Source organism: Scardinius erythrophthalmus (genome assembly GCF_964197995.2).
Source record: "Scardinius erythrophthalmus genome assembly, chromosome: 18".
Lineage (NCBI taxonomy): Eukaryota > Metazoa > Chordata > Actinopteri > Cypriniformes > Leuciscidae > Scardinius > Scardinius erythrophthalmus.
In genome coordinates this window covers 36753782-36779534 of record NC_138238.1, presented here as the reverse complement: position 1 = coordinate 36779534, position 25753 = coordinate 36753782, and the positions used below count along the sequence as shown (strand labels likewise).

Below are 25753 nucleotides of genomic sequence, written 5' to 3'. Positions count from 1 at the left end.
GCTTGCTGAAAGCAGCACACTTATTGTTCTTCTTAAGTTTTCTTATTATTATTATTATTAAGTGTGCTTGCTGAAAGCAGCACACTTATTGTTCTTAAGTTTTCTTATTATTATTAAGTGTGCTTGCTGAAAGCAGCACACTTATTGTTCTTCTTAAGTTTTCTTCTTCTTCTTATTATTATTATTATTATTAAGTGTGCTTGCTGAAAGCAGCACACTTATTGTTCTTAAGTTTTCTTATTATTATTATTATTATTATTATTCCCGGGAGAAAAATTTTGGCCAGCTCCTGCGCCTAGGCCCTTTGAGACAGAGACACCGTTCCAACTTTAAAACGTTCGGTCAGTACCGGTGTAAGTTGCTCGCGAAGATGACATCACAAGTCCATGTCGTTTGTCCGCCATAGTGGATTGAACAGGAAGCGAAACTAAAGTTTCACAGGTCACAAATTTGGTCCGAACTTCACGAAACTGGACGTACATGATCCTTGGACCAAGCCTCATCAAAGTTACTAGAAGGATTTTTGATTTTCGGAAGCGTTTGCCCGTCACAGCCAAACGAAATCGGCGGCGTAGTCGCCAAAACAGGAAGTAGTTCATATCTCAGGAACGCTGTCACGTATCGAAACCAAACTTTGTACATTAACTCGATACTCCAATGTGAGGATGTACAAGATAAAAAAAAAATAAAAAAATTACAAAATTTTACATTATTTGGCAACCCCCCCCCCCCCCCCCCCCAGTTTTTTGGCCAGCTCCTGCGCCTAGGCCCTTTGAGACAGAGACACCATTCCAACTTTAAAACGTTCGGTCAGTACCGGTGTAAGTTGCTCGCGAAGATGACATCACAAGTCCATGTCGTTTGTCCGCCATATTGGATTGAAAAGAAAGCGAAACTAAAGTTTCACAGGTCACAAATTTGGTGCGAACTACACGAAACTAGACGTACACGATCCTTGGACAAAGCCTCATCAAAGTTACTAGAAGGATTTTTGATTTTCGGAAGCGTTTGCCCGTCACAGCCAAACGAAATCAGCGGCGTAGTCGCCAAACAGGAAGTCGTCCATATCTCAGGAACTCTGTCACGTATTAAAACCAAACTTTATACATGAACTCGGGACTCCAATGTGAGGAAGCACAAGATCTGAATTTTTTTTTATTTTTTTTTTATTTCAGGCTAATAGACAAACCCATTTACCTATGTCTATGCAAGTGTTTCACCTTTTGATGTTAATGCATTTATTTAGACAGTAGGTGGCACTGTTGTATTACATTTCACAGAGCAGCCAAGTCAGTGTATATAGACTGCATTCGTTTTTACCAGGTTTGTCTTAATAAATGCAGGCATGAATTTCGTTTTTTGCATTGGTCTATTTTAATCATCTTCATTTATTAATATATACAGATTTGTATGCATGAATTGTGCATTTCCAATCCTCAAAGCAGTTAATAAAAAATAAAAAAAAACTTTATACAAAATACATCATGCTCTTCTTCGATAACCGAACAAACAATTAATTGTCTGTGGCTGTGTTTGTGCGCGCGGGAAATATGCTGCGCATAACAATAGAAAACAAGGAGAAACGCGCAGTCACATGCTCAAACAATCAACAACGTCGCTCTAGAGGTGCGTTGTGGACTGCGAAGTGGACTTCACAGGGTATTCCGCCATCTTAAGTTCTAATCCGAAGGGAGCGAACATGTTCAGTTCGAAGGGCACTGCGCACAGCATAGGGAATAAGGGAACATCGATACATCACTTCACAGGAAGTGGAGAGCGATGATCACACACCCAACTGTCATTTCGCGCATCAGGTCATCACCAGTCAGAACGGTCATAACTAACGATGGAGGAGTTTACGTATGTGTGTAAGTAATACATTTCGCCATTTTTATACAAATGACAGTATTTTTAACGGTTATTGTTGTGAATATTACATATACTATTTTTTGATGATTATAATTTACCTCAGTGAATGCAGCCAGCTTAGCTAGTTTGTGAAGTAAAGTGATTTTATTTTAGGTAGTTGTAAAATAGTGCAATATAATTGTAAATATATAATATAATAATAAAAATTAAAATATGAATGTAGTCCTATATATATTTGTTATATCATAATCTGCGCGACTCCGTCGTTGACTTTCTTTGATGACATTTGCTGGGTGTTTCTAATGAGCGGTTATTGTCAGTGAAGTCCACTTCAACTGATATACCGTGCTCAGGGAGTAGGGGAGCAGTGAACACTGCATATGGACCCTGTCGAATGGAACGCACATTAGATGTGTAAAAACAAGTGGAAAGCGCGAGTGCGCCGCTGTCTCCTTTCGCTTGTTCTCCTGTGGCGTCTGTCGTTGCTATGCAACCATGAACTGCGCTCTCCATGATGACAAGAGCTGTGTCTGAAATCGCTCCCTATCCACTATATAGTGCACTATTTAGGGTGTCGACCATTTTGTAGTGGTGTCCGAATTCTGAGTGAACGACATCATTCCCTACATTCTTCACTACTTTTATCCACAATCCTTTGAATTCGAGTGTACATACGATGTACACTTGCTGAGACACTATTTCCCACAATCCATCACGATAAGGAAAAATAAACAAAAATGCCACCATGGCAACGGTGCACCCGAGTTAGAAAACAATCATTTATAAGACCAGACGCCTGGTTATTTATTTATACATACCGTTATATCTATATTTGAAAAATCAAATGTGCTGTGTAGTGTTTTGTTCTCTTTTATTTTCACATATAAATTAAAAAAGTAAATAAATATGACAAGCAAGTGTTTTTATTATCTTTTTTTGAATCAAATAACGCAATAAACGTGAAAAATACATACATACAATGGTTACATACAATTCACACAGCCAAAAAAAGGAAATATTAAAGATGGGTAGGTAATGTTTATGACAAATTGTCCGAGCTCTCTGGCGCGTGATAATTATGTCAGCGTCCAAATTCTTTGCTGATGTAGTGCACTCAACTGCCATTCACTATGTAGGGATTAGTGAACGAGTGAGCGGTTTCAGACACAGCTAAGGAAGTAACAGCAAAAGATTACTAGATTTCTAGCCCTTGCATTAGCTTTACTACTAGATATATTTATGGAGATGAAAAATAATAAGGCGCCCTGTACAGCTATGATCAGCTTTTCGGCCGAGCATTCAATGTTGTTACGCTGCAAGCTGATGGTTCGTTGCTGCCGCGCTCTATCACTCGCACACCATAAAGAGCAAATTGTTTTTTAATGTTTCAATTTCGTGATTAAAATGACATAATTAGGAAGCGGATAATTTCTTCATAAACAGCTCATTATGACTCAATGTTAGAATGCTGCACCTACACTCGATAGTGTGAATAAGATCAGCGCAACGCAGACCACTGCATTGACAGGGTAAAACACATGATCTGTCTACGGCCAGGGCTCAGCGGAAGATAGAAAATGCCGGTCCAGCGCTGATTGAGGAATTAAATTCGAAAATAAAAGACAGTTTGACATCTTTTTTCTCACATTCTCGCATTTTTTCTCGCATCTATCCAGTACCTGCTAACGTTAGTGCACTGCACCCGAGCAAGCACACTTTGCAGTTCCTCCGGAAATGCATTTTTCTAGTTATTATTATTGCCGAACAGAACGAGCTAATGTCTGTCAGTTAACATTGTTTTATTTAAACAACGACGTTGTTTCTCAGTTAAATGAGAGGGTTACAAAACTTTTCTTTTTTAATTTTACAATGGTTTTATTTCTTCTTTACCAGTGTTGATATGTAAAATGTGTTGGCTACAAAGCAAGCTACTGTAATCAAGTGTACCTCAACTTGTCCAACATTAATATTAATTTAATAATATAGATTGACCATGGTTCATCACTAATGTTAAATTCTGTGTTGATTTTTCAGGGGCTGATGACCACACCTGTGTTCTTTATTGAGTGGCTAATGAAAGGGAGGAAAGAAAAGAAAGAGCGACGAGAGAGAGAGAGGAAAGATTCCTTCAGCTTTTAGAAATTGCTAAAAAAAAAATACAATAAAGAAAACAAATGTTACACACTCTCTTTCCATTTATTTGTTATTAAGTTCATTTTGTAATGCTGTTTTAGCAAGTTTTTTTTACAAAACACTTAATTCCCAGGGATTTACAGTAGTTAGATTGTCAGTTGTAAAGTATTTAATATGTGGCATGGAGTAATTCATATTTTTAAAGGGTGTTGTGTGTGCACTTATTTTGTTACAGATTCCAGATGTTTTTTCTTTTTTTTTTTTTGGAAAAGCAAATTGCAGGTATATCTGAAAAATAGTGCCACACTGAAGAGAAATATCCACACACCCCAGACACCTTTAAAATGTATTTGCTTTATTTTTGTATATTATTTAACTTTTAAATGGATACAGAATACAAAAGTTTAAAACAAAATCACAAAACTTTGGCACAAAGTAGTATAATATAGCTTAAAGCACCACCAAAAGCAAAAGTTTTTAGTAAAAAAAGTAAAACTTTTTTTTATTAAAGTGTCATCTTGAGGGAAGAAAATCAACGTCAGCAGCTTCAGTAAGGTAACCTTCACAGGTTTCTAAAGATCTAAAGGGACTTTCTTACTAACAATCTCATTTGTTGGGCATCACTTTAAAATAATTTAAAATCTGTTTCTTTAAAAGCATGTGTACAAGATGAGAACTTTACACCCTGGACAATTTTTGGATTTCCACATTAATTTTTCCTACCTAAATTTAAAGTAAATAATTTGTAAAAAATTAAGCTCAAATATGTGATATGTAGCTAGAACACCAGCACCTCGATGTCCTTTTTTTCCACCCATGGTCGCAATTTGACTGGATGGACTACCGTGAGGGGTGGAGATCAGCTCCATCTTTAAAATATAGATGAAGAATTGGCGTTGTAGGGCTCACAATCTGTAAACGTGTTCATAGTTTATTTTAGAATACGATTTGAACCGACAAGACACTTGTTTTCGGTGTTGGATTATTTATATGTATTATATGTATATGATCCATTTCTTATATGTGTGTGTGTATATATATATATATATTATACATACATACACACACACATATATGAATACTTAATGTAAAAGCCTCTAAGTGCCATCTGGAATTTTCTTTTAGTTTGATTATTTTTATCAAGCTTGTATGTTTATGTTCAGTTATTTCACTTTAATGGCAATGAAAAGGACCTATTAATTGTCATTAAAGTGAAATTACTGAACCTAAATAATACAAGTTTGATAAAAATGCTCATTTTAGAAGAATTATTTTCTTTTACGTCTTAAGTCTTCATACACATGTATGAATGAATGTGTGTGTGTGTGTTGTATCTGACCTCAGTGTGTTACCCTTTTGTTCACTGTGTGTGTATATATGTATATATATACACACACACACACTGTGATATTGCCATTTATGAATGAATCGACAGAGATAAACACACGCATATTATTGATTCATTCATTTAGTTTATTCATTGATGGCAATATCACTCACAAGCAAATAAATTACTTTTTCCTTACCAAAAACCAACCTCTGTCATTGTTCACAGGTTTGTGTGTGCGAGCAACTGACCGACGACTCTGAATTGTGAGCACGAACGACGTAAAAACGCAGACGAAAGCGGAAAGAAGAACTAAAAACATTGCTCTGGTGCAGTCAGTGGAACGGGCTCTTTAAATTTTCGCGCTGATGTGACCGCGCATGTTACGTGACAATACCAACATGGCGCATGTAGTACGTCCGGACTCCATTCATACTACCCGTATTCATACTATCAGAGAATAGGCTTGTTTGAGATGCGCCTTGCCTCGCCTGAAATGTAGTCGAGAGTAGGCGGCTGCAGTGAGAGGAGGAGTGAAAAAAGCGCAGGCAAGCCGGACAGTTCTCTATTCTCGTAGTGGATCTGACACATGTGAGATCAAAGACGGATATCGCGGGATTCACGCTCGTGCACAGTGTTGATAATAAACTGGATGGAATTTAAGTTCTGTTGCTTTTATATGAAAATAAATATGATAAACAAGTCACCCAAAGTAGCCTACTTATTTAATTCCATTCCAAATACATGTTTATCAATCTTTTTTATTTAATACAGACATATGTGTTTATTTTTTTTTATTTTTTTATTTTTTTAAATTACATTGCATAACCCAAAGAGATCGCACTGTCAGATAGTTTGGGAATATTCACACATAACGTATACTCATAAAACATGATATCAGAGTTTTAAAATCAAACATTTTAAAAGAGAACAATACATCACGGTTGTTTAAACCAATGAACATTAAGCGGTGTCGTCAGTAAGTCGTTTCCCATCATGCTTTTGATCAGCGCAGTCGGTGGAGAGCAACTGCGCTCGACTGCAGAATCCGACAGGTGCGCCTTACGCTCGCGAGAGATTTTTGACATACGTCAGCATGACATCAGAGCAAGGCGGACCGCACTCGGACACATTTCTAACCGGCATGCATCTCGCGCTGATCACCGGTGATCGACTCTGCGCAGATTTTGCTCATCTCAAACAAGCCTAATGTCTAATGCTGCGTTCCAGTCCACTTTTAGACACGCACTTGCGAACTTCCCTAAGCACTTCCCCTCGGGGGAATCCCTGCCGCCATTTTGAAGTGCGTTCCACTTCGTGAAGTGGACGAGGGAAGTTTATATGGACAGACCTTCGTTCCCTCGATTTTGACCGAGGGAGCGAGTCTGCTTCAAATGTACACTTCAGGCACCTATATGTCCCACAATGCAACACGATTGTGACGTCACCGCATATCTCGTCTAATCACCACCACACAAACAACTCTATGATATATTAATTATAATTTTTTTAAAATTTAAAACAACCCAAACACACCTATAAACATTTGGATGCTGCATTAAACAAATTCTTAAAGGGAAAAAAATGTAAATAATAAATCAACTCCACAGCTGATTCCAAGTGATCAGGGCTTAGGACGTTCCAGTTCAGCCCATTGCAGTTTCCGCAAGTAGTGGGCACTCGCAATGACGTACATCCGAGTGAACGAGACGAAGGGAAGTTAGCAAGTGAAGGGCATGACAATTTTGGACTGGAACGCAGCCTAATATGGCGAGAAGTTTCACTCTCACTACACTTCCGGCTTCTGAACTGGTTGCAGTTCCTCTCTGATTCCATATGAGGGCGCTCACAGGACGAGTGCAGAATGAATGGAGGTCAAAAGCGGTATACCCCTCAAAATCCACTTTTCTCAGGATATAATTTTTTGTCTAGTAATTTGAATGTTGTATTCGAAAGGAGATGCAAAGAAATTACACATTGCTGGGTGTTAGATATTTTAGAGTCACTTATTAAGTGTGCTTGCTGAAAGCGCACACTTATTGTTCTTCTTAAGTTTTCTTCTTCTTCTTATTATTATTATTATTCCCGGGAGAAAAATTTTGGCCAGCTCCTGCGCCTAGGCCCTTTGAGACAGAGACACCGTTCCAACTTTAAAACGTTCGGTCAGTACCGGTGTAAGTTGCTCGCGAAGATGACATCACGAGTCCATGTCGTTCGTCCGCCATAGTGGATTGAACAGAAAGCGAAACTAAAGTTTCACAGGTCACAAATTTGGTCCGAACTTCACGAAACTAGACGTACATGATCCTTGGAGCAAGCCTTACAAAAGTTACTAGAAGGATTTTTTATTTTTGGAAGCGTTTGCCCGTCACAGCCAAACGAAATCGGCGGCGTAGTCGCCAAAACAGGAAGTAGTTCATATTTCAGGAACGCTGTCACGTATCGAAACCAAACTTTGTACATTAACTCGAGACTCCAAGGTGAGGATGTACAAGATCTGAGGGGGGGGGGTCTAAAGATTATTAGCCTATGCATCATACATCCCAGTCAGCAAATTACCTTTGGCAAAGATGTGGGCCAGATAAACAGCTGAGCTGTGGCCCAGATAAGTTTGTGTTTGCCGGCCCAGATATGGCCCACATCTCCTTTGCCAAAACTGAACCAAAGGACTGCCATAACTCCACCAAGCATGAGCCAAATACTACAAATTCATGTGGCCTATATGTGGGCCTGGTATGCAACTTTAGTATGGTTGAGTGCTGTTAAAATCTACCGGCCCTTATGTGGCCCACATGCAGCTGGCAGTATTTAAAGTCTTATTAACTCACAGGTAAATTAAACACTCAACAACAAATGTACTCAAAACTATTTATTTTGACAAGCATTTAAATAATTACAGCTAAAGTGTTGTACTTAATTACAGTAGTATTCAGTTGAAAACATTTCATAAAAATAAATATAATTACAATTACAGCAAGGGTTGAATAATAACAGTAGTATTCAGTTGAAAACATTTCATAAAAATAAATAATTACAGCAACAGAGTTGAATTTAATAATTACAGTAGTATTCAGTTGAAAACATTTAAGAAAACATAATTACAGCTACTCAGTTGTACTTATTTTAAGTAGAATTAAGTTGAAACATTTAAGAATACAAATTAATAATATAAATAGCATTCAAAGCTAATTTTTTACAACAAAGTTCAAAACACTCGATCAAAGCGTGTATTAATGTTATGTTTAATTAGTCTAATGAGAGTAATACAAATAAATCACAGTTGGTAAAGAGAACTTTGAAGAGAAATTGAGAAAGTTAAAGCAAACTTGAAAGGTAAAGAGTTGAGAAGTGTGTTGATGTGCAGAGAAGTCTCCAATGTGTTGATCTTTTCCAGTAAGGGGATTCTGCCTGACTGCACCTGCAATAAAGAAGAATTTAAATAATGTTAGCAGCAATACAACCTGGAAGCTAGAGCTGCAGGAGAATGAAGAAAATCATTAATGTAAATATCCTTTAATATTTTAATTGCAATTATTAACAAATTAAACACCTCTGAATTACCAGTGAATGAAAGTTTTTTTCCAGTAAATTTTCAAAAGGAATTGCAAATTGTATTTTTCAATATGTGGGCCAGAATTATACCGTAATTCCTTATGACAAATTATTTCGATTTTTAGAATACTTTTGCACCAACCGGTTGAAAATTAACAGCACTGCATGTATTCTGCTTCTTTTTTTAAAAAAGACATGCACACTCTAATGTAAAAACACACCAACAACAGATAGCATTAATGTCATGTTTTAGTCCAAAGACAGAGTCTACAAAAATAAGTGTTTTTACTAACACAAAATAAACTCAAGATAATCCGCAATGATGCGAGACAATTTGGAAGCAGAAACACAAAACAATAATGGGCCAAGTACTGAATGCAAGGAGGAACATAAAGAGTTAGTTCGCCCAAAAATGAAAATTCTGTCTGTAATTACCCTCAAGTTTTTCCAACTTCTGGGTTGTATGTCAGAGCGTAGACTCACTATTGGCCAACGCTGGTCATGTGTGGGATGCTGGCCAATCGTGAGCCTACGTTCTGACGTACAACACAGAAGTGCTGTGCTGTTACACTACGTTGAATAAAGTCTTTATTTTTGCTTGTTTTGCGCACAAAAAGTATTCTTGACACTTGATAAACTTAAGGTTCAGCCACTGTATTCTTGGACTATTTTAACAATGTCTTTACTAACTTCCTGTGCTGGCAAGTTTCAATAACAGAGAAGCCTATGGAGAAGTGAGACAGCTCTCAGATTTCATCATAAATATCTTAATTTGTGTTCTGAAGATGTCTTACGGGGGTTGGAACAACATGGGTGAGTAATCACTGACAGAATTTTCATTTTTGGGTAAACTAACCTTTTAAATACGCAGTGATAATGAACTAAATACAGATAGTTGTAGGCATGCGCTGGTATGAGACTTTGACAGAATGATAATCTTATATTGTGATTACAGCTTTAAAATGTATGATTGAAACGATATGATTCGCAATATATAAAAAATAACTTTCTTTAAAAACAAAACATAAAACTTCTAAATAAAAAATGCAGTCACTTAAGTGAGCCACGGATGTGATCAGGTAATGACAAAAAAAGTTGTTTGGTTCGATACTGAGATAACAGAAATAAAAATACAATGTTCTGTAAAGCGGTTTTGAAAAGTTGTGTATTGTGCAAAGTGCTATACAAACAAAAGTGACTTCTAAAAAAGGTCTCACCAATGACAGCTTCCTTTACGACCAGGCGTTGGACACCAATCTTCCCATTGACTTCTCTCCAATTCATAACGTGCCGCAGCAGTTGTAAAAGTGCCTTTCAGCACTCTCCACACGGTGTTATCCAGGTCAAAGCCACCAACCAAACCCACATAGGTAATCTGATAGGAAAAAAAACATTGTGTAAGTGGTTGAAATATGCATTTAAATAGACCACCCTAAAATGAAAGTGCTTTTATATTCAAAAATGAACTATAAACTATTACTTACTCCATCTGAAACCATATTTTCTAGGTTTTTAATATGGAAATTATTGTCATTGCCCCACCCATACCACACATTAGGGCTGGGTGGTATGACAGTATAGCATAGCATGGTATATAATCACTATCATGAGAAATTAGAGTAATTATAAAAATGTCCTGCCTCTTCCAAGCTTTATAATGGCAGTGAATGGCTGCTCAATTAATTGATAGTTAACAGAAATACAGCAATTGATTGTTTGTTCATGTTTTTTCACAGTGCATACTAAAGTTAACAAGTACAATTTTTGAATGTGTTAGTAAATGTTGAAATTAACATTAACACATATTAATATATGCAGTAGAGGTGCAGTTCATTATTAGTTCATGTTAATATTCAGGTATTGTATCGAAAGTCATAATTTTGGTATTGTGACTTGACACTAACGTTAACATTACATTAATTTTAAAGAGGGAAAAGTAATGAGAAAAAGTCTTGGTTGAATATCATTTCAGAGTTAAATAAAGATACATACAATAATGCACACGTATTCATGTGTTTATTCTTGGCATTTTTATGATTAGTTGAATGATTGTGAACACAAATTAGCCTAGGATTTAGGTTTTTTGACAAACAGTCGCCTTAATTCACAAATAGGCTACTACACATGACAAACTATACTATTTTATATGTGTATTTGATTTATAAACAAAAACAGCTTAATTTAAAACGGCAAACCAGCGAACTGCTATAGCCTAACGTACATTAAACTTTATTGTAAGTTATAGGAGGAAAATATTAGCTAGTTCAACCCCTTCCTCGATGAAACGAATAACTAAACGCATAATAACATGCAATAATGATATATAATGCTGCATATTTCAATTATATGACTTTAAAATGCCCAAACATCACTTACCTGAATGTACACAGTCGTGAGGAAAGCAGAGTAAAAGGCGTCAGCTGGCCAGCGTCGCAGTCAAACTCGCGCCGTAGTCTCACTCCACCAATAGGAGGGAAGATGCAGAGCAACCTGAGGTGTGGAACGGCGGATGTTTGCCGCACTTGATTTCAGGATTCCTGTGTTTTTCCACGTATAAGCCAAATGTTTACCACAAGTCGGTGTTTCTCACAGTGTGCCATAGCTCAACCACATATGGTTCTCATGTGTTCGTTGTTATCTGGACCATATACCTCAAAATCAGTTGTGAACCAAGAGAGCATTTCCCGCAAATTTTAAAGTTATGGCAAAACAAATATGGCTCCAATTTGGCCCATATCTGTTTAGCCGTACATCTAGGCCATATGTGCCAGATAATACCCACATGTGGCCCAAATGTAATTGCTATCTGGGATTCGGTCTTCTTCGCTAACCGAACAATTAATTGTCTGTGGCTGTGTTTGTGCGCGCGGGAAATATGCTGCGCATAACAACAGAAAACAAGGAGAAACGTGCAGTCACATGCTCAAACAATCAACAACGTCTCTCTAGATGTGTAAAAACAAGTGGAAAGCGCGAGCGCGCCGCTCTCTCCTTTCCACAAGCGCTTGCTGTCCCGTGGCGTCTGTCGTTGCTATGCAACCGTGAACTCCGATCGCCATGATGACAAGGAAGTATCATCAAAAGATTAATAGATTTCTAGCCCTTGCATTAGCTTTACTCGTGGCCGTAGCCAGCTATGATTTCACCGAGGTCCGGACCTCGGTAATTTTTTTGTATTCAAAAATAAAATTTCAAGCTCTCTGAATGATTAATTAGCCGTTTAAACCACGTCACATGTGTGTTTGCAATTCATGTTGCTGCGAGAAGGTAGAACAGTGAACGGGGCTTGAGAGCGTGCGTGAGGTGCTTAAAACAAAGTAGTTTTTGACGCGTTCGACTCGAGTTCGAATCCGCCTTTTGCCGAACTCGCTCTTCTCCCTTTTCCCAATACACATGAGATGTAAAATGTATAGCCTAACATAAAGGTCTCTAGCGTTATATTTTGCCAACGAACTAAAATCGAAACCGTGATATGGTTTTGTGCTTTATAAAACAGCACAAGACTTTAAGTATCCTATATAGGCATTATGTTTGTGCTGCGTGATTTAAAGAAAAGTGCGCACTTTGCTCACGCGATCAAAGAGTTTATTTCTTGCAAGTGAAGAAGACATATAGGACAAAAGTATTGTAATTTTCCTTTAGTGTAATGTAAAATATACTTTTGAAATATTCATTTTCATTTAATACAGTACGTTTATAGGCTATTTTATGTCATAGGAATAATTATATAAATCAATATTATATTATTATACTAATTGTTTGGCGTCCTAAAACACCAGTGATAATTTAATGTAGACTGAGACTCTATATCATAACTAAAAAATATGTTTGAGCCCTCTTTAATGTCCAGGTACAAGTCAATGCTTTTTCTTTGTGCACAGTTCATGGGTTGAAGCCATTTTTTTACAGTCTATGGTTGAAGCCCGCTGAAGCTCTTAATTTTGAGCTCTCAAAGTGCACCAGACTCAGTCCCGGCTCCAGGACAAACTACTTGGGGTGGCTTTTACAATTTTTAGGTGGGCTTGCGTGACGACGACGACGACGACCGGGGGGGGGGGGGGGGTTAATAAGACGTGCGCGAAATGTGATTGGAAATATTTCGTGGGGATATCGCGGCGAAATGTGACTGTTGTCCATCATTCTGCGCAATTGTTGAAAAAGAAAAACGTCACGTCGCAACATTTGACATATTTGCGTTTTAAACTATGAAGGCGAGCAATTTGAGCGAAGGTGAGTTATGTCGGTGGAGAAGTACTATCAAATCCCATTCAATTTTTCACTATAGAAAGTGAAACTAAAAACTGACCGATGAGAGCTGAATCTACTTAACATGTGCTGATAACGTATAGGCCTAACCTTAATTTATTTTCTTAATATTTCTCTTGTGGCCCATGGTGAAAAAAATGAGAATTATTTCATGTTAAACACGTTGTTTTATAAATGAGGACTAATATAACATCTTCATCGCTGCGCGTCGGTTATGCAGTGATGCGCTATGAGATTATTGCGGGGCTAATTAATTGTAGCCTAATATTGATTTGATAATAAAAGTAGCCTAATAATTGTAACAGACCTTATGTTTGATTGTGTATATGCACATTAATTCTGGATGTGCTGGCGCTCGTTCTATGTGTGCAATGCATTTTAACCTCGGGGCTAGTAGATAGGCAATTAAGGTCATGCATTGCGTACTTGGGGTGTCACGGTCTTCGGATTTTCCTCTCACATGTGTGTGAAAAGACGTTTAATAGCCTAAAGTAAAGAACAGTTCAGGCAGTTCTCGTTTATTGTTATCTTATTCATAAAGTGTTTAGGCGAACCCTGCACGAACGCTCAGTCACATAATCATCATTCAGATCACCGCAAGGGGGGCTTGAGATCATCTTAGGGGGGGCTAAGCCCCCCCAAGCCCCCCCTTGACGCCGGGCCTGACCAGACTGATGCATTTAACTTTAAAATGTACAAAATTTTCTTGCGGGGGAGCATGTCCCCGAACCCCCCTAGAGGGACAGAGGTTTACCCAACATAGTTTTAAAAATCCTATGGGAAAGAACGATAATTTATTAACTTTACTCCAGCATAGTACAACAAAGTTCCTTTTAATGTCCTAAAATGTACTTGGACAGACTATACATTTGGCCTGCCTTAGGGGGGGCCTACAAGACATTGTGCCCAGGGGCCTCTGAATTCTAAATCCGGCCCTGCACCTCACCCCAGACCTCACTAATTTTCAAACCCTGGTTACGGCCTTGGCTTTACTACTATATATATTTATGGAGATGAAAAATAATAAGGAGCCCTGTACAGCTATGATCAGCCAGGGTTTCCGCGGGGCATTAAAAAGCATTTTGCTTATTCATGTAAATGCGCAATCCCCACATTCCCGCACCGAAATTCAAGCCCTGAAATGGCAACGGGATGTGTAACTCTAGCATATGGCACATATGTCATATAAAGTTAGGCAAGGCCAAACAGCGTTATCCATGTTTTGCGATTGCATCGCTAGAGTAAGCTAGTGAAACTGATAGCGTTCTTCATTTAATAACAATATGAGGACTGACGGTAGGCTATAAAAATCAGCGTTTCTGTTTAGGTGATGACAACCATCTTGACAGCAGCAATCAAAGCATCGCTAATTACGGTTGACCTTAATTTGAGATAGTAAATTTGTTCCTAATCAAAGGGAACACTCAACCACAGAACAGCTGGGTAAGTTTTGTATTGGCTTATTGGATACAGTAAATGAAGACTGTCATCACCTACACAGAAACGCTGATTTTTATAGCCTACCGTCAGTCCTCATATTGTAATTAAATGAAGAACGCTATCAGTTTCATTATTAGCTTACTCTAGCGATGCAATCGCAACAAAATGGATAACGCTGTTTGGCCTTGCCTAACTTTATATGCACAATCTTGAAAAAAGTACTATTGTTGAAATTCTCACATCAAGCAAACTTCAACGCACCCTTATCCACTACCTGCTAACGTTAGTGAACCGCACCAGAGCAAGCACACTTTGCAGTTCCTCCGGAAATGCACTTTTCTAGTTTGCTTTAAAAATTCTTTTAAAATGTCAATGACGTCAGAATGCTGACGTCATTAGCAGAATGCTAGCGTGTTATGGGCAACAACAACTCAACCTGTAAGAAATCAAAACTACATAAGTACTCGTTCATTCAACTTTCGACCTAAAACCCATGTTGAACTTGCAAAATCTACAATCAGATCTGAGATTTCTCAACGGCAATTGGGTGAAAGAGACAAATTTAGCCGTCTAGCCCCATTGACTCCCATTCATTTTGCACTCATGGCGATCGCCCCCAGTGGAACTCTGGTGGTACTACAACCAAAATTCGGTACAATAGAGCTTAAAGGGTTACTTCAGGATTTAGCATTAAGCTTTGTATTAGTAGAAAACCTGTAGTATTTTCGAATTACCGTGCTTTCCACCCTCATATCCCCCTGAGAGGAGAGATTTATGTATTTTTTGTCTGGAAAAAATCCTCCGATGACGCAAAAATCGCCATTTTGCGTCATCGGAGGATTTTCTGTCCAGAGGCTAAAGACTACAGCCAGTAGAAGGCGTTGTTTCGCATGTTTACAACCCGCCCATACAGGGTGGGATCTCACTCACAGAATGTACACAGTATCAGCCGTCTTTCTTTGGAAGCTAAGATAGCATGCTCTTGTTCTGTGGAGAAAGCTGAATAATAGGAGAAAGTTGAGTAAGTAGGGGTTACCATCTTCCTTTTCCCGGATATGTCCGGCGGGCGAGACTGTTAAAAATGTCCGGGATTTGGCTTTTGCGTTCTGCGGTCGCTATTCATTGTTTACATGCACACCTCTCGTTTCAATCTAACTGAATTAATTCCGATCGGTGAATCTGACTGTAGTGTTTACATGAATGCTAAACAAGTGATCGGTTGATGTGCGCTTTAGCCGCTTTACCCTTGCTAAGAAAATTCCCGCTCCTCCGTGAGAGATGCGAGACCCGGCGTGTCTCAGTAATGACACCACCGGCCTCGCGCCGTTCTCCCGCGGCCGTCAGCCTCGTCCTGCTCGTGCTCGCCACAGTAAACATGATGAATGGCGACTGTAGAACGCAAAAGCCGAATCCCGGACATTTTGGGTCTCTAAATCCCTGGCAAACTCATTAGGCTAGCCTTGTTGTTTTCAACTGTGCTCTCTAACCGGTAGGCGTGGCCTCCTAAGGCAGCGAAGCAAGTGCATTCTGGGAGTTGTTGTCTTTCATCCACATAAGCCAAAAATACATTTTCTGGCTTTTCTCAGTCTAGAAAGCTCCAAATTCAAAAATTTCTCCACATTTCTTCTACTTAAATGACCTATTTTAAATACACATTCATCTTCCCAGAGGTGAAGTATCCCTTTAATAGGGAGTGGGCAGGCTCTCCGTAGACGGGCTCTGATACTATTCATTCGATTCACATGACGTCACTGTAGCTTTGCGCCGCCATCTTTGCGACCGACGGTCTCAGTAATGCCTGCAGTATGTTGTGCAGTTGGCTGCAAAAACAGCTGAAAGAGGAACCCTGAACTGGTATTTTATTCTATACCAAAATAAGAGAGAAGAGAGAATCATATATTTAAAAGACTTTAAGTCTCATGTTGGTTTGTGGTTAATTATATTTCCATTATACTCTCAGTGGCCAACATTATACAGACAGATAATGTTTTGTCTTCATTTTATTGCTGGATCTGTTTAAATGCACTTTATCATGGTAAGTTAGTAAGAATTGGGGTTGTTTTGTTTTTGAACTGTCTGTCTGTCTGCCTGTTAGTTAATAGGCTATCATCTAATAAATATTTTTCTGAAGTTCATAAAGATATTGTCTTCGTCACATGCGCTTTAGATGTTATTTTGTGTAAGTAACGTTAACGTTATCTCTGCAGACGATGCATAATCTCAGCCTTGAAATGCATTTTAGGACTAGTTCTTCCAAAAGTGATAATTCTGACGTCATTTACTCACCTTCATGTTCAAATCCTTAAGTTTACTTTCCGTGGAAGACAAAGGGACATTTTTGAACATGTAAGTTAGCCTAATGGAGACTCTTCTTGTCGATGTAATGAAAGTGAATGAGTAACATTAGCCTACTGGGGGCTGTCACGCAAAAAATAATAAAAGACAAAAAAACATCACAAAAGTATCATAAAAGTGATCTAATACGACTCGTCCGTTATATTAATATCGTTATTTATTCATATGATAGCTTTATGTGACGAACAAACTGCAATTTGAGTCGTTATATTTAGGGATGTCAATTTTCACAAATTCCTATGATCGATCGTCATTTAAATTAACGATCAATTAATCGATTAATCGTTAGCCATAATACTGCGATATGCGTCTACTGCAGTGGCTATGGCCAACAGCATGACAGTGTGCAAATGCTGCTCAGAACGCTATAATCCTCACCAAATCAATGAGAATGGTTTTAAATATAAATAAAGGGCTAATAGGATTGTAAAATGTTTCGATGTGATTGATAATTAAATTAATTATTTAATAATCAAATATAACTACTAATACAACGTGTCACCAACGCCGCCTCATATGCGCTTAGAATGTGTGACGCGCTCTTCCTGGAACAACTGCACGCGCTGAATGAATCTGCTACCGTTTCAACTGGAGCACTTTGCTAGCACGTTATTTATCTAAAAGAAACGCATCCTATATGAGATTAATCAGATATATTAAAAATAAACATAATATTACAAATTATATCTGCACAAAATGACGCAAATTCATGCACAAGTGAACTTGAACTAAGTTAATATGGAGCGAAATATGTGCCATAATTTAACAAACAAATCCAGCATTTTGCAAACAAACTCAATCTACTTCGCAAAGGAAAACTCGACTCGCAAACAAACTCGATCCGCTTTGCAAAGGAAATCTCGACTCGCAAACAAAAAGAAACCAATGTGCAAGCACAAAGGTCACAAATGCGTCCAGGCAGATTTTCTCACAAATACGTGCAGGCAGATTTTCTCACAAATGTGTCCAGGCAGATTTTCTCACAAATGTGTCCAGGCAGATTTTCTCACAAATGCGTCCAGGCAGATTTTCTCACAAATGTGTCCAGGCAGATTTTCTCACAAATGCGTGCAGGCAGATTTTCTCACAAATGTGTCCAGGCAGATTTTCTCACAAATGCGTCCAGGCAGATTTTCTCACAAATGTGTGCAGGCAGATTTTCTCACAAATGCAGTTGAGCAACTTCCTCTTCTAAAACAGTAGATGGCGCTAAACTATAGGCTAATTTAGCGCTAGTCTCCCAGGAGAAGCTCTGATTTGAAACTTGCCTTTGCCTACAGCTGAGGAAAATGACCGGTGAACGGGTGTGTTTCTGTCTTATTTGATCTATAATTAACCTTTTTGAGGTTTTCTCTTGCCAAACGTTTATTGCATATCTAGACAGAAATCCACATTATGAAATCCACATTATGTTTTAGAACTGAGGAAGGAGTTGTATTATCTGTCCAATATCAATTATTATCTGTGGTCAACCGTATTTCCCAAAATGTGCATAAAGAATAATGATACTGAACATTCAGCTTTGATCACAGGAATAAATTACATTTTAAAATATATTCAAATAGAAAAAAGTTATTTTAAATTGCAATAATATTCCACAATATTCCTGTTTTCCAGTGTATTTGATTAAATAAGTGCAGGGTTGGTGAGCATAACTATTGTGTGTGTGTGTGTGTGTGTGTGTGTGTGTGTGTGTGTGTGTGTGTTTGTCTTGGTAAACCCTAAATTATGGGGACAAAATGTCCCCACAATGATGGCAAAATCTGAAATCCATGTCCTTATGGAGACAATTTTTTTGTCCCCATGAAGAAAACAGCTTATAAATGATGCTAAATTAAGTTTTTTGTTGTGTGTTAGAACAAAGATTACAGCAGGAAGATGATGTGAGAGTATTACTTACAGGAAGTCCCTCAGCCTGGTCCAAATACACATCCAAGATGGCTTCTGAGTGTGGCTCTTTGTTTTTACTATTCCCCATGGTCCACTTATTTATCTTCAGAACATGAGAGAAAGAGAGAAAAAAAATGAGTGCAAAGTAGGGCGGAGCGATAGCTCATGTTAAAACGTCTTGGTTGTTAAAGGGTTAGTTCACCCAAAAATGAAAATTCTGTCAGTAATTACTCACCCTCATGTTGTTCCAACCATATAAGTCTTTTGTTCATCTTCGGATCACAAATTAATATATTTTTGATGAAATCTGAGAGCTGTCTCCCTCCTCCATAGGCTTTCAGAGGGACCCAAACTCGTCGGCCCAGAATAGTTATTAAAAACATCGTTAAAATAGTCGAAGTGACTACAGTGGCTCTACATTAAGTTTATCATGCGACAACAATACTTTTTGTGGGGAAAAACAACCAAAATAACGACTTTATCCAACTATTAGTGTTCTTCAATGTGGGCCTCTGACGAGAGTTCACGGGAGCGCCAGGACGCATGCGCAAGAACTGAGATTACGGCGTTCTTCTTCTACTACTACTTGTTACTGGCTGCTCACTCCTTGGGAGTATTACCGCCATCTACTGTACAAGATGACGTCCCGACATCATCAAGACCTAAATCACAATAAGTGTCGAATTCAATAGCTTACATACAGCGCGCGTCTTCCTCTGCTTATAAACAGACCGTTTTGCGCTTCCGGCAATGTCGGGACGTCATCTTGTTCTCGCGCATGCGTCCTGGCGCTCTTGTGAACTCTCGTCAGAGGCCCACATTGAAAAACACTAATAGTTGGATAAAGTCGTTATTTTGGTTGTTTTTTCCGCACAAAAAGTATTGTCGTCGCATGATAAACTTAATGTAGAGCCACTGTAGTCACTTGGACTATTTTAACGATGTTTTTAATAACTATTCTGGGCCGACGAGTTTGGGTCCCTCTGAAAGCCTATGGAGGAGTGAGACAGCTCTCAGATCTTAATTTGTGATCCGAAAATGAACGAAAGTCTTGCATGGTTGGAACAACATAAGGGTGAGTAATTACTGACAGAATTTTCATTTTTGGGTGAACTAACCCTTTAACATAACCTGGGGTTCCCTGAGATTAGGGAACAAGTATTGCGTAAGGTTATATGGGAATACTCCTTTTCTCGAAAATATTGAAGTCACATTTTTAAAACGCAGTGCAGCTGCACAGCAGACACAGATAAGGGACCACCGTGGTCATTGGCTGTGCAGCGGCAAGAATTTGCAATTAATTTGTTACAATTGCCTGAAGCGATCCCCTGATCAAAACACAGTAGCACGGAGGGTTACGCAACACTCGTTCCGTCATCTCAGGAAACTGGGGTTATATTAAGCTGCGTTCACACTACAAGCGACTTTGTCGCTGCATGTCACCAGTGGCTGGTGGTGAGGTCGCTAGTGGGCGTTCCCACTACTGGTTTCCTAGTAATGTTTGTGAGTGACATACACAGATGTTACTCCATGTTGTAGACAACAAATCTGTTTTCTTGCCGCTACAAGCTAACATTTTGGAAGGAAAAGTCAAAATATAAATGGAATCAGTACATAAAATGCATAATATTAAAGATGAATGAGAAACAGCGAGTGCTCTTTGCTATCTAACTGCAGCAAATGGGCAAATACTGGTCTATCTGAGTTCACGAAACCATTCAGGCTCGGAGTCAGCACGGCAAGTACCACTGTATGTACACGGAGACATATCATAAATTATTGGACAGTTTCTGACTGCTAAAATAAACTTCTCATTCATCTTGCCTCGGTCGGACTCGGCACTGAAGAGTGACGAATCACGCGCACCCTACTGACTTCACTCCTATTGGTTGTCGCTCCCGAAAGTCGCTCTTCATTTGAACAGATCTCAACTTTCCCCCATCCACGGACACGCCCCATCCAGTCGCCAACAGTCACTGTGGCGCCGGAAATCGCCCGCTCCTTACTGAAATGAATGGTATCATGTCGCTTTGTCGCTTGTAGTGTGAACGGGGCTTTAGTAACCGAGACGTTCCCTTTCGAGAGGCTTCTTGTATTGCGTAAGGCTAGCTTACGCTATGGGAACCCCCATCAAAACGTCGTGTGTGCTTAAACTTTACTCCATACTGTAGCCCAAGGCTAGATGCCTGAGACCCATAGAAGAGTTAAGTTATGAATCCTAATAGAAGCCAGTCCCCTGACGAGCTTCATACAGGGAACCAAGGAATGGGCCTAAAACGGGGCCAAGTCCTTTATAATGTATGTAACCGTAGTTTGAGTTTAGCCAGGACCAGAACTGTATGGAATATCGTATCATCTGAGCCGCCTCATCATAGGTTCGTGTGGTTGCTGCAGCACAGTCAGTGACCACGCTGGTCGCTCATCTGTGTCTGCTGTGCAGCTGCAAAAATTTGACTTCAATATTCTTGAGAAAAGGAGTTTTCCCATAGCGTTAGCTAGCCTAATGCAATACGAGAGACCTCTCGAAAGGGAACTCCTGTTTGCAGTTGCTCTTTTTGTCAAGTGTGTAAAGTAAGCTTTCTATCTCGTTAAAAGATGTTTTGTTAAAAGGTGGAGTAGATGAGCACATTGTTTGCATCTGTGGAAAACATAGCACACCCATTTCCAAGAAACCCCGCTATGTTCTGTGTTTGTACGGTGTTATAGAACCTTTTCACCTGTTCTTTTTTGCCTAGTGTCAGCTAGGGGTGGTAATCTTTAGTCACCTCACGATCTGATCCGATTCCGATTCTGGGAGTTACGATCTGATTCCAGAACAATTCTTTATCTACTTTTCACCCATAACTGGCTGTGTTTACGTTAATTTTGCACAAGTACATTAAACCGCTTACACGGAGTCGCACAGCCGCATGCGCGAGCAGTCTACACAAACAAAGCGCACGATGAATTGAAAGCAGCCTTCTGTTAATGAGGTTCATATTTTAAATATATAAGTCCACTGCATTCCAAACCACATAAATGATGACTTCGTAGAGCCTTTGTAAGGAAAATACCGACGGGCGAGACATCAAACTTCAAGTGTAACATCAAACAAAGCGCGGGTCTTTCACAGCAAATCCTGTGCAATGAAGCCTGTAAATTTCCTTGTAATTTTCTTCAACCTTTCCGAACTTTATGAAAGATTATTTTACGGAAGGTTCGAGTGGTGTATGTGTGTGAGGAATCGGAAGCAAGCAGAATACGGGTGTTTCTTAAGCAAACTCAGCATCCTCACACATCTGGTTAAAAACTAAGCTCAGAATCGATTCTGAGAATTTCAGATTTCAGAATCCAGTATCGTTGGAGAGAGAATCACAATGCATCGATGGATCGATTTTTTTCTCCTACCCCTGGTGTCAGCCAGTCCGGTCTGATGTGAACAAGTCCTGTGGGATTGTGAATGTCCTTCAAAGGGAACCACTAAGAAGGGGACATGAACAGCAATTAATCACCCAAGCAAAATTCTACAATAAACCTAAGAGACTGACATAATGAAATACATGATAAAAATACATAAATATTCAATAAATAAGCTGGTCATTATTGCAAAATCAACCCTTTCAAAGTGACATACAGGACATAACTCAACGTTTAGATTTATGAATGTGTATGAATGTGTATGAATGTGTATGTCTGACCAAACAATTAAAATGTTAATTATGCAAGCAAACCTTTGATCATCTGAACCACTTATTCAGACTTATTCTATTAATTTAGTAAATAAGGCACACATTTTAAAAAAGCCAAATCATTTTTTTTGTAACAAGTAAATATGTTTGTTAAGACATAGCATAAAATACACTCTTTTTCGCCACCTGCTGCAGTATTTATGTAATATGAAGAAATTATCACTGAAGGAATCAGTGAACGAATCTGAACGAATCATTTTGATGAACGAACTGAAAATGAACGAGTCTGGAAAGAATAAAAATTTCCTCCACTACTGAAACTGCACAGTAGCCTGGGAAAACCCAGACAACTTCCGGCAAATTTAGATTTGCTCTGCAGGTAGTCTGGCAAAGAGCTCATTCAAGCCCATTTCTAATCCGTTGAAATCGCGGCACCAATCAGAAACATTGAGGTGGGATTTACACGATGACGATCGCTCTGATTGGTTTAGGTCAATCCAATTGCGCCCAGAGGCATTTAAGCGACATCCGTGGTTTGAGTGCACCAACGTTTAAATGCATTATTATATTCAAATTGCAAACACATGAGGACAGTCTCCATGAAAGACCCACTGGCAGATGAACGTGCTACTACATTTCTCTCCGAAACGGTAGGAAATTAAATTAGATTTAATAGAGGATTTTAACTGTGACACAATGATTGACAGGGCAGTTTACATGACGGGATGCACGCGACAGATCCGTCCGATAAAGATGACGAAGTAGTATGTCCCAAAGCTTGCCTACTTTTTTGCTACACATTCAAAAGTAAATACCTTTTCTTCACAAAAAGTGTACATACTTTTATGGCGTAGTGTAACTGGTGAATTGGGACGCAGCATATGGCTTTACACGATGACAATAGCTCTGATTGGTTTTAGGTCTATCCAATTGTGCCCAGAGGCATTTGAGCGACGTCCGTTGGTGACGCCCCTTTGGAAATTAGTTATTAATGAAGCTTTGCCAGACCATAACTCAGTTACTACTGAGAATGGTCTGGTTTTAACCAGGCTAACTGCACAGTAACAGTAAATGCTGTACAGTACAGTAGCAGTTAAACTGTAACAGAAAATGCTGACCAAGTATTTGAATGTTGAGCAGCGAGCTCATTGGCTGCTGATGTGACAGGAACCAATCAGCTGTAAGCTGAGTTTCATGACAGAACTTTGTATTTATTTCAGTCAGTTACTAGGGCAAAATGTCTTTATTTTCTTAAGTTTTTCGACTAACATTTCTATAATACTGAAAAGTGTTAGTGTATGAAATGAGGAAAAAAAATCTGAAAAATAAAGTTTTGCGTCATTCAAATATTTGACTGCGGAATGCCTTGATGAAGCAAACAGAATCAAGCATTCAGCCATGTGATCATTTTATTTATAAATAATAATTGCAATTGGTTTTGTGGTTTGTAGTTAATTGGTGTAAAGCTAGTGGTTTGTAGATCACACACACACAGACAGACACACAGACAGACACACAGACAGACACACAGACACACACACTCACACTCACACTCACACTCACACTCACACTCACACTCACACTCACACTCACACTCACACTCACACTCACACACACACACACACTCACACACACACTCACACACACACACACACTATCTAAATAATCTCACCTTATCAACTGTGTTACATCTCCTGGCAATCCCCAAGTCTATTTCTGTCCTGAACACAGAATAAAAAATAAAGAGAGAATAAAAAGAATAAAGAGAATCAATACAAGGATGACAATACAGATCAGCAAACAGTAAAAAACACAAATCATGATTTTATGGTAATGATGGCTTATGGTAGGACACTGTAACTGTTCAGAAGATGAAAATCTGGAACAGATCTATATAAAAGAGGTCATATACGAAAAAGTACATTTTTAAGAAACTTTTGGAATAAATGTAAAAAAATGGAATAAATTTAATCCACTATGGAAACACTTTAAAAAAACAAGATATCCTCAATATAAATTGTTTTAGTGCAAGAAAAAGGATTATTCGCTTATAATGTTAAAACATAAAAGATATTCCTCCTTTTATAGAGTAAATGAGAAACGGAATGACGGGAGATGAAAAGCAGTGATATAGTACCTGCCCATAGAATAATCTCCATCAGGATTTCTAGCAAACACCTCCACCTCTAGCTGCTGAATATCATGAATGATGACCTGACAGACAGACATACACTCAAGCATGAAACTACGGTGGCCGAGAGAGCTCAACGCGCTGCAAATGAAGAAAACACATACAAACAGAAAAAAACACATGCAAACAGAAAAAAAACACATGCAAATAGAAAAAAAAACACCATCGAATAAGAAAACATCTTCATCAGTTTTACAACTCACGTGCGTCCCAATACTCACAACACAACCAAATACGGAAACGCGCTGCAATTACAGAAACGCGCTGCAAAAGTTCACAACAAAACCAAATACAGAAACGCGCTGCAAATAGGACAGAACACAACGGAAATGTTTCCGGGGAACCCAATAAGTGATGGACGGACGGCTCGCGAGTTTTACCAGAGAGACACGGGCTCTGGCTTTACCTATGCCCTAACGTTATACTCTCTTGAAAGGGCAGACGGCAGAGCCCTTGAATTGGGCACTTTGGAGTGAGCGGGGCACTTGTGTGCCATTATGTTGATGAAGGGAGCAACGAAAGACAACGTAATTTCCTCATTATTTTCACCTGGGATGTTCCCATGACAACGCAGCGCGTGTCCATCAGCTGAATAGCTGTTCTTACCAGTATAGTATTAATGCTGTTAACATAACTGTTGCAAATAAATATACATTTTATACAACAAAGTTTTTAAAATATGTGTTATATCTTTGTGTGAGTGTCTCAACTTTAAAACTTGCCGTCTCATATTTGGACCTATAGCTACATTCTAACATTTCTTATGAAACTTATTATAACATAACATGACAAAATGTGTTCAATGTAACTGATTAGTTATAGTATTATAGTATATAACTGGTTAGTATAGATTAATGTCTTTTCCTCGTTCTTTTTCTCTATCTTTTTTATTTATTTATTTATTTATTTTAGTCTTCAGCTCATTGTTCTTTTTAGTATTCTTATGACATTGAACATATCGCAAATACATTTTGTATATTGTATACAAAGTTGTATGTCATAAACCTGTCATCTTTGTATGTTTTGCAAAAAATATAAAAATAAATAAATAATAAAAGTAGA

General features: G+C 38.6%; 1 protein-coding gene across 4 annotated transcripts in view; it reads right to left on the bottom strand.

Moving 5' to 3' along the window:
- The window catches only part of LOC308707234 (extended synaptotagmin-1-like), a 46071-nt gene that overhangs the window by 3185 nt on the left and 17133 nt on the right, over positions 1-25753 (bottom strand). For 3 of the 4 annotated variants that reach the window (XM_081393511.1, XM_081393512.1, XM_081393514.1), the window contains 4 exons: positions 24638-24714; positions 24173-24221; positions 22220-22291; positions 18843-18935 (listed from right to left, as the gene is read on the bottom strand). In XM_081393511.1, coding sequence (XP_081249637.1) covers positions 18843-18935; positions 22220-22291; positions 24173-24221; positions 24638-24714 — 291 coding nt within the window. Of the gene's footprint in view, positions 1-8186; positions 8748-10098; positions 10257-18842; positions 18936-22219; positions 22292-24172; positions 24222-24637; positions 24715-25753 lie in introns of those variants that run through there. The other variant, XM_081393513.1, reaches the window with a different exon arrangement.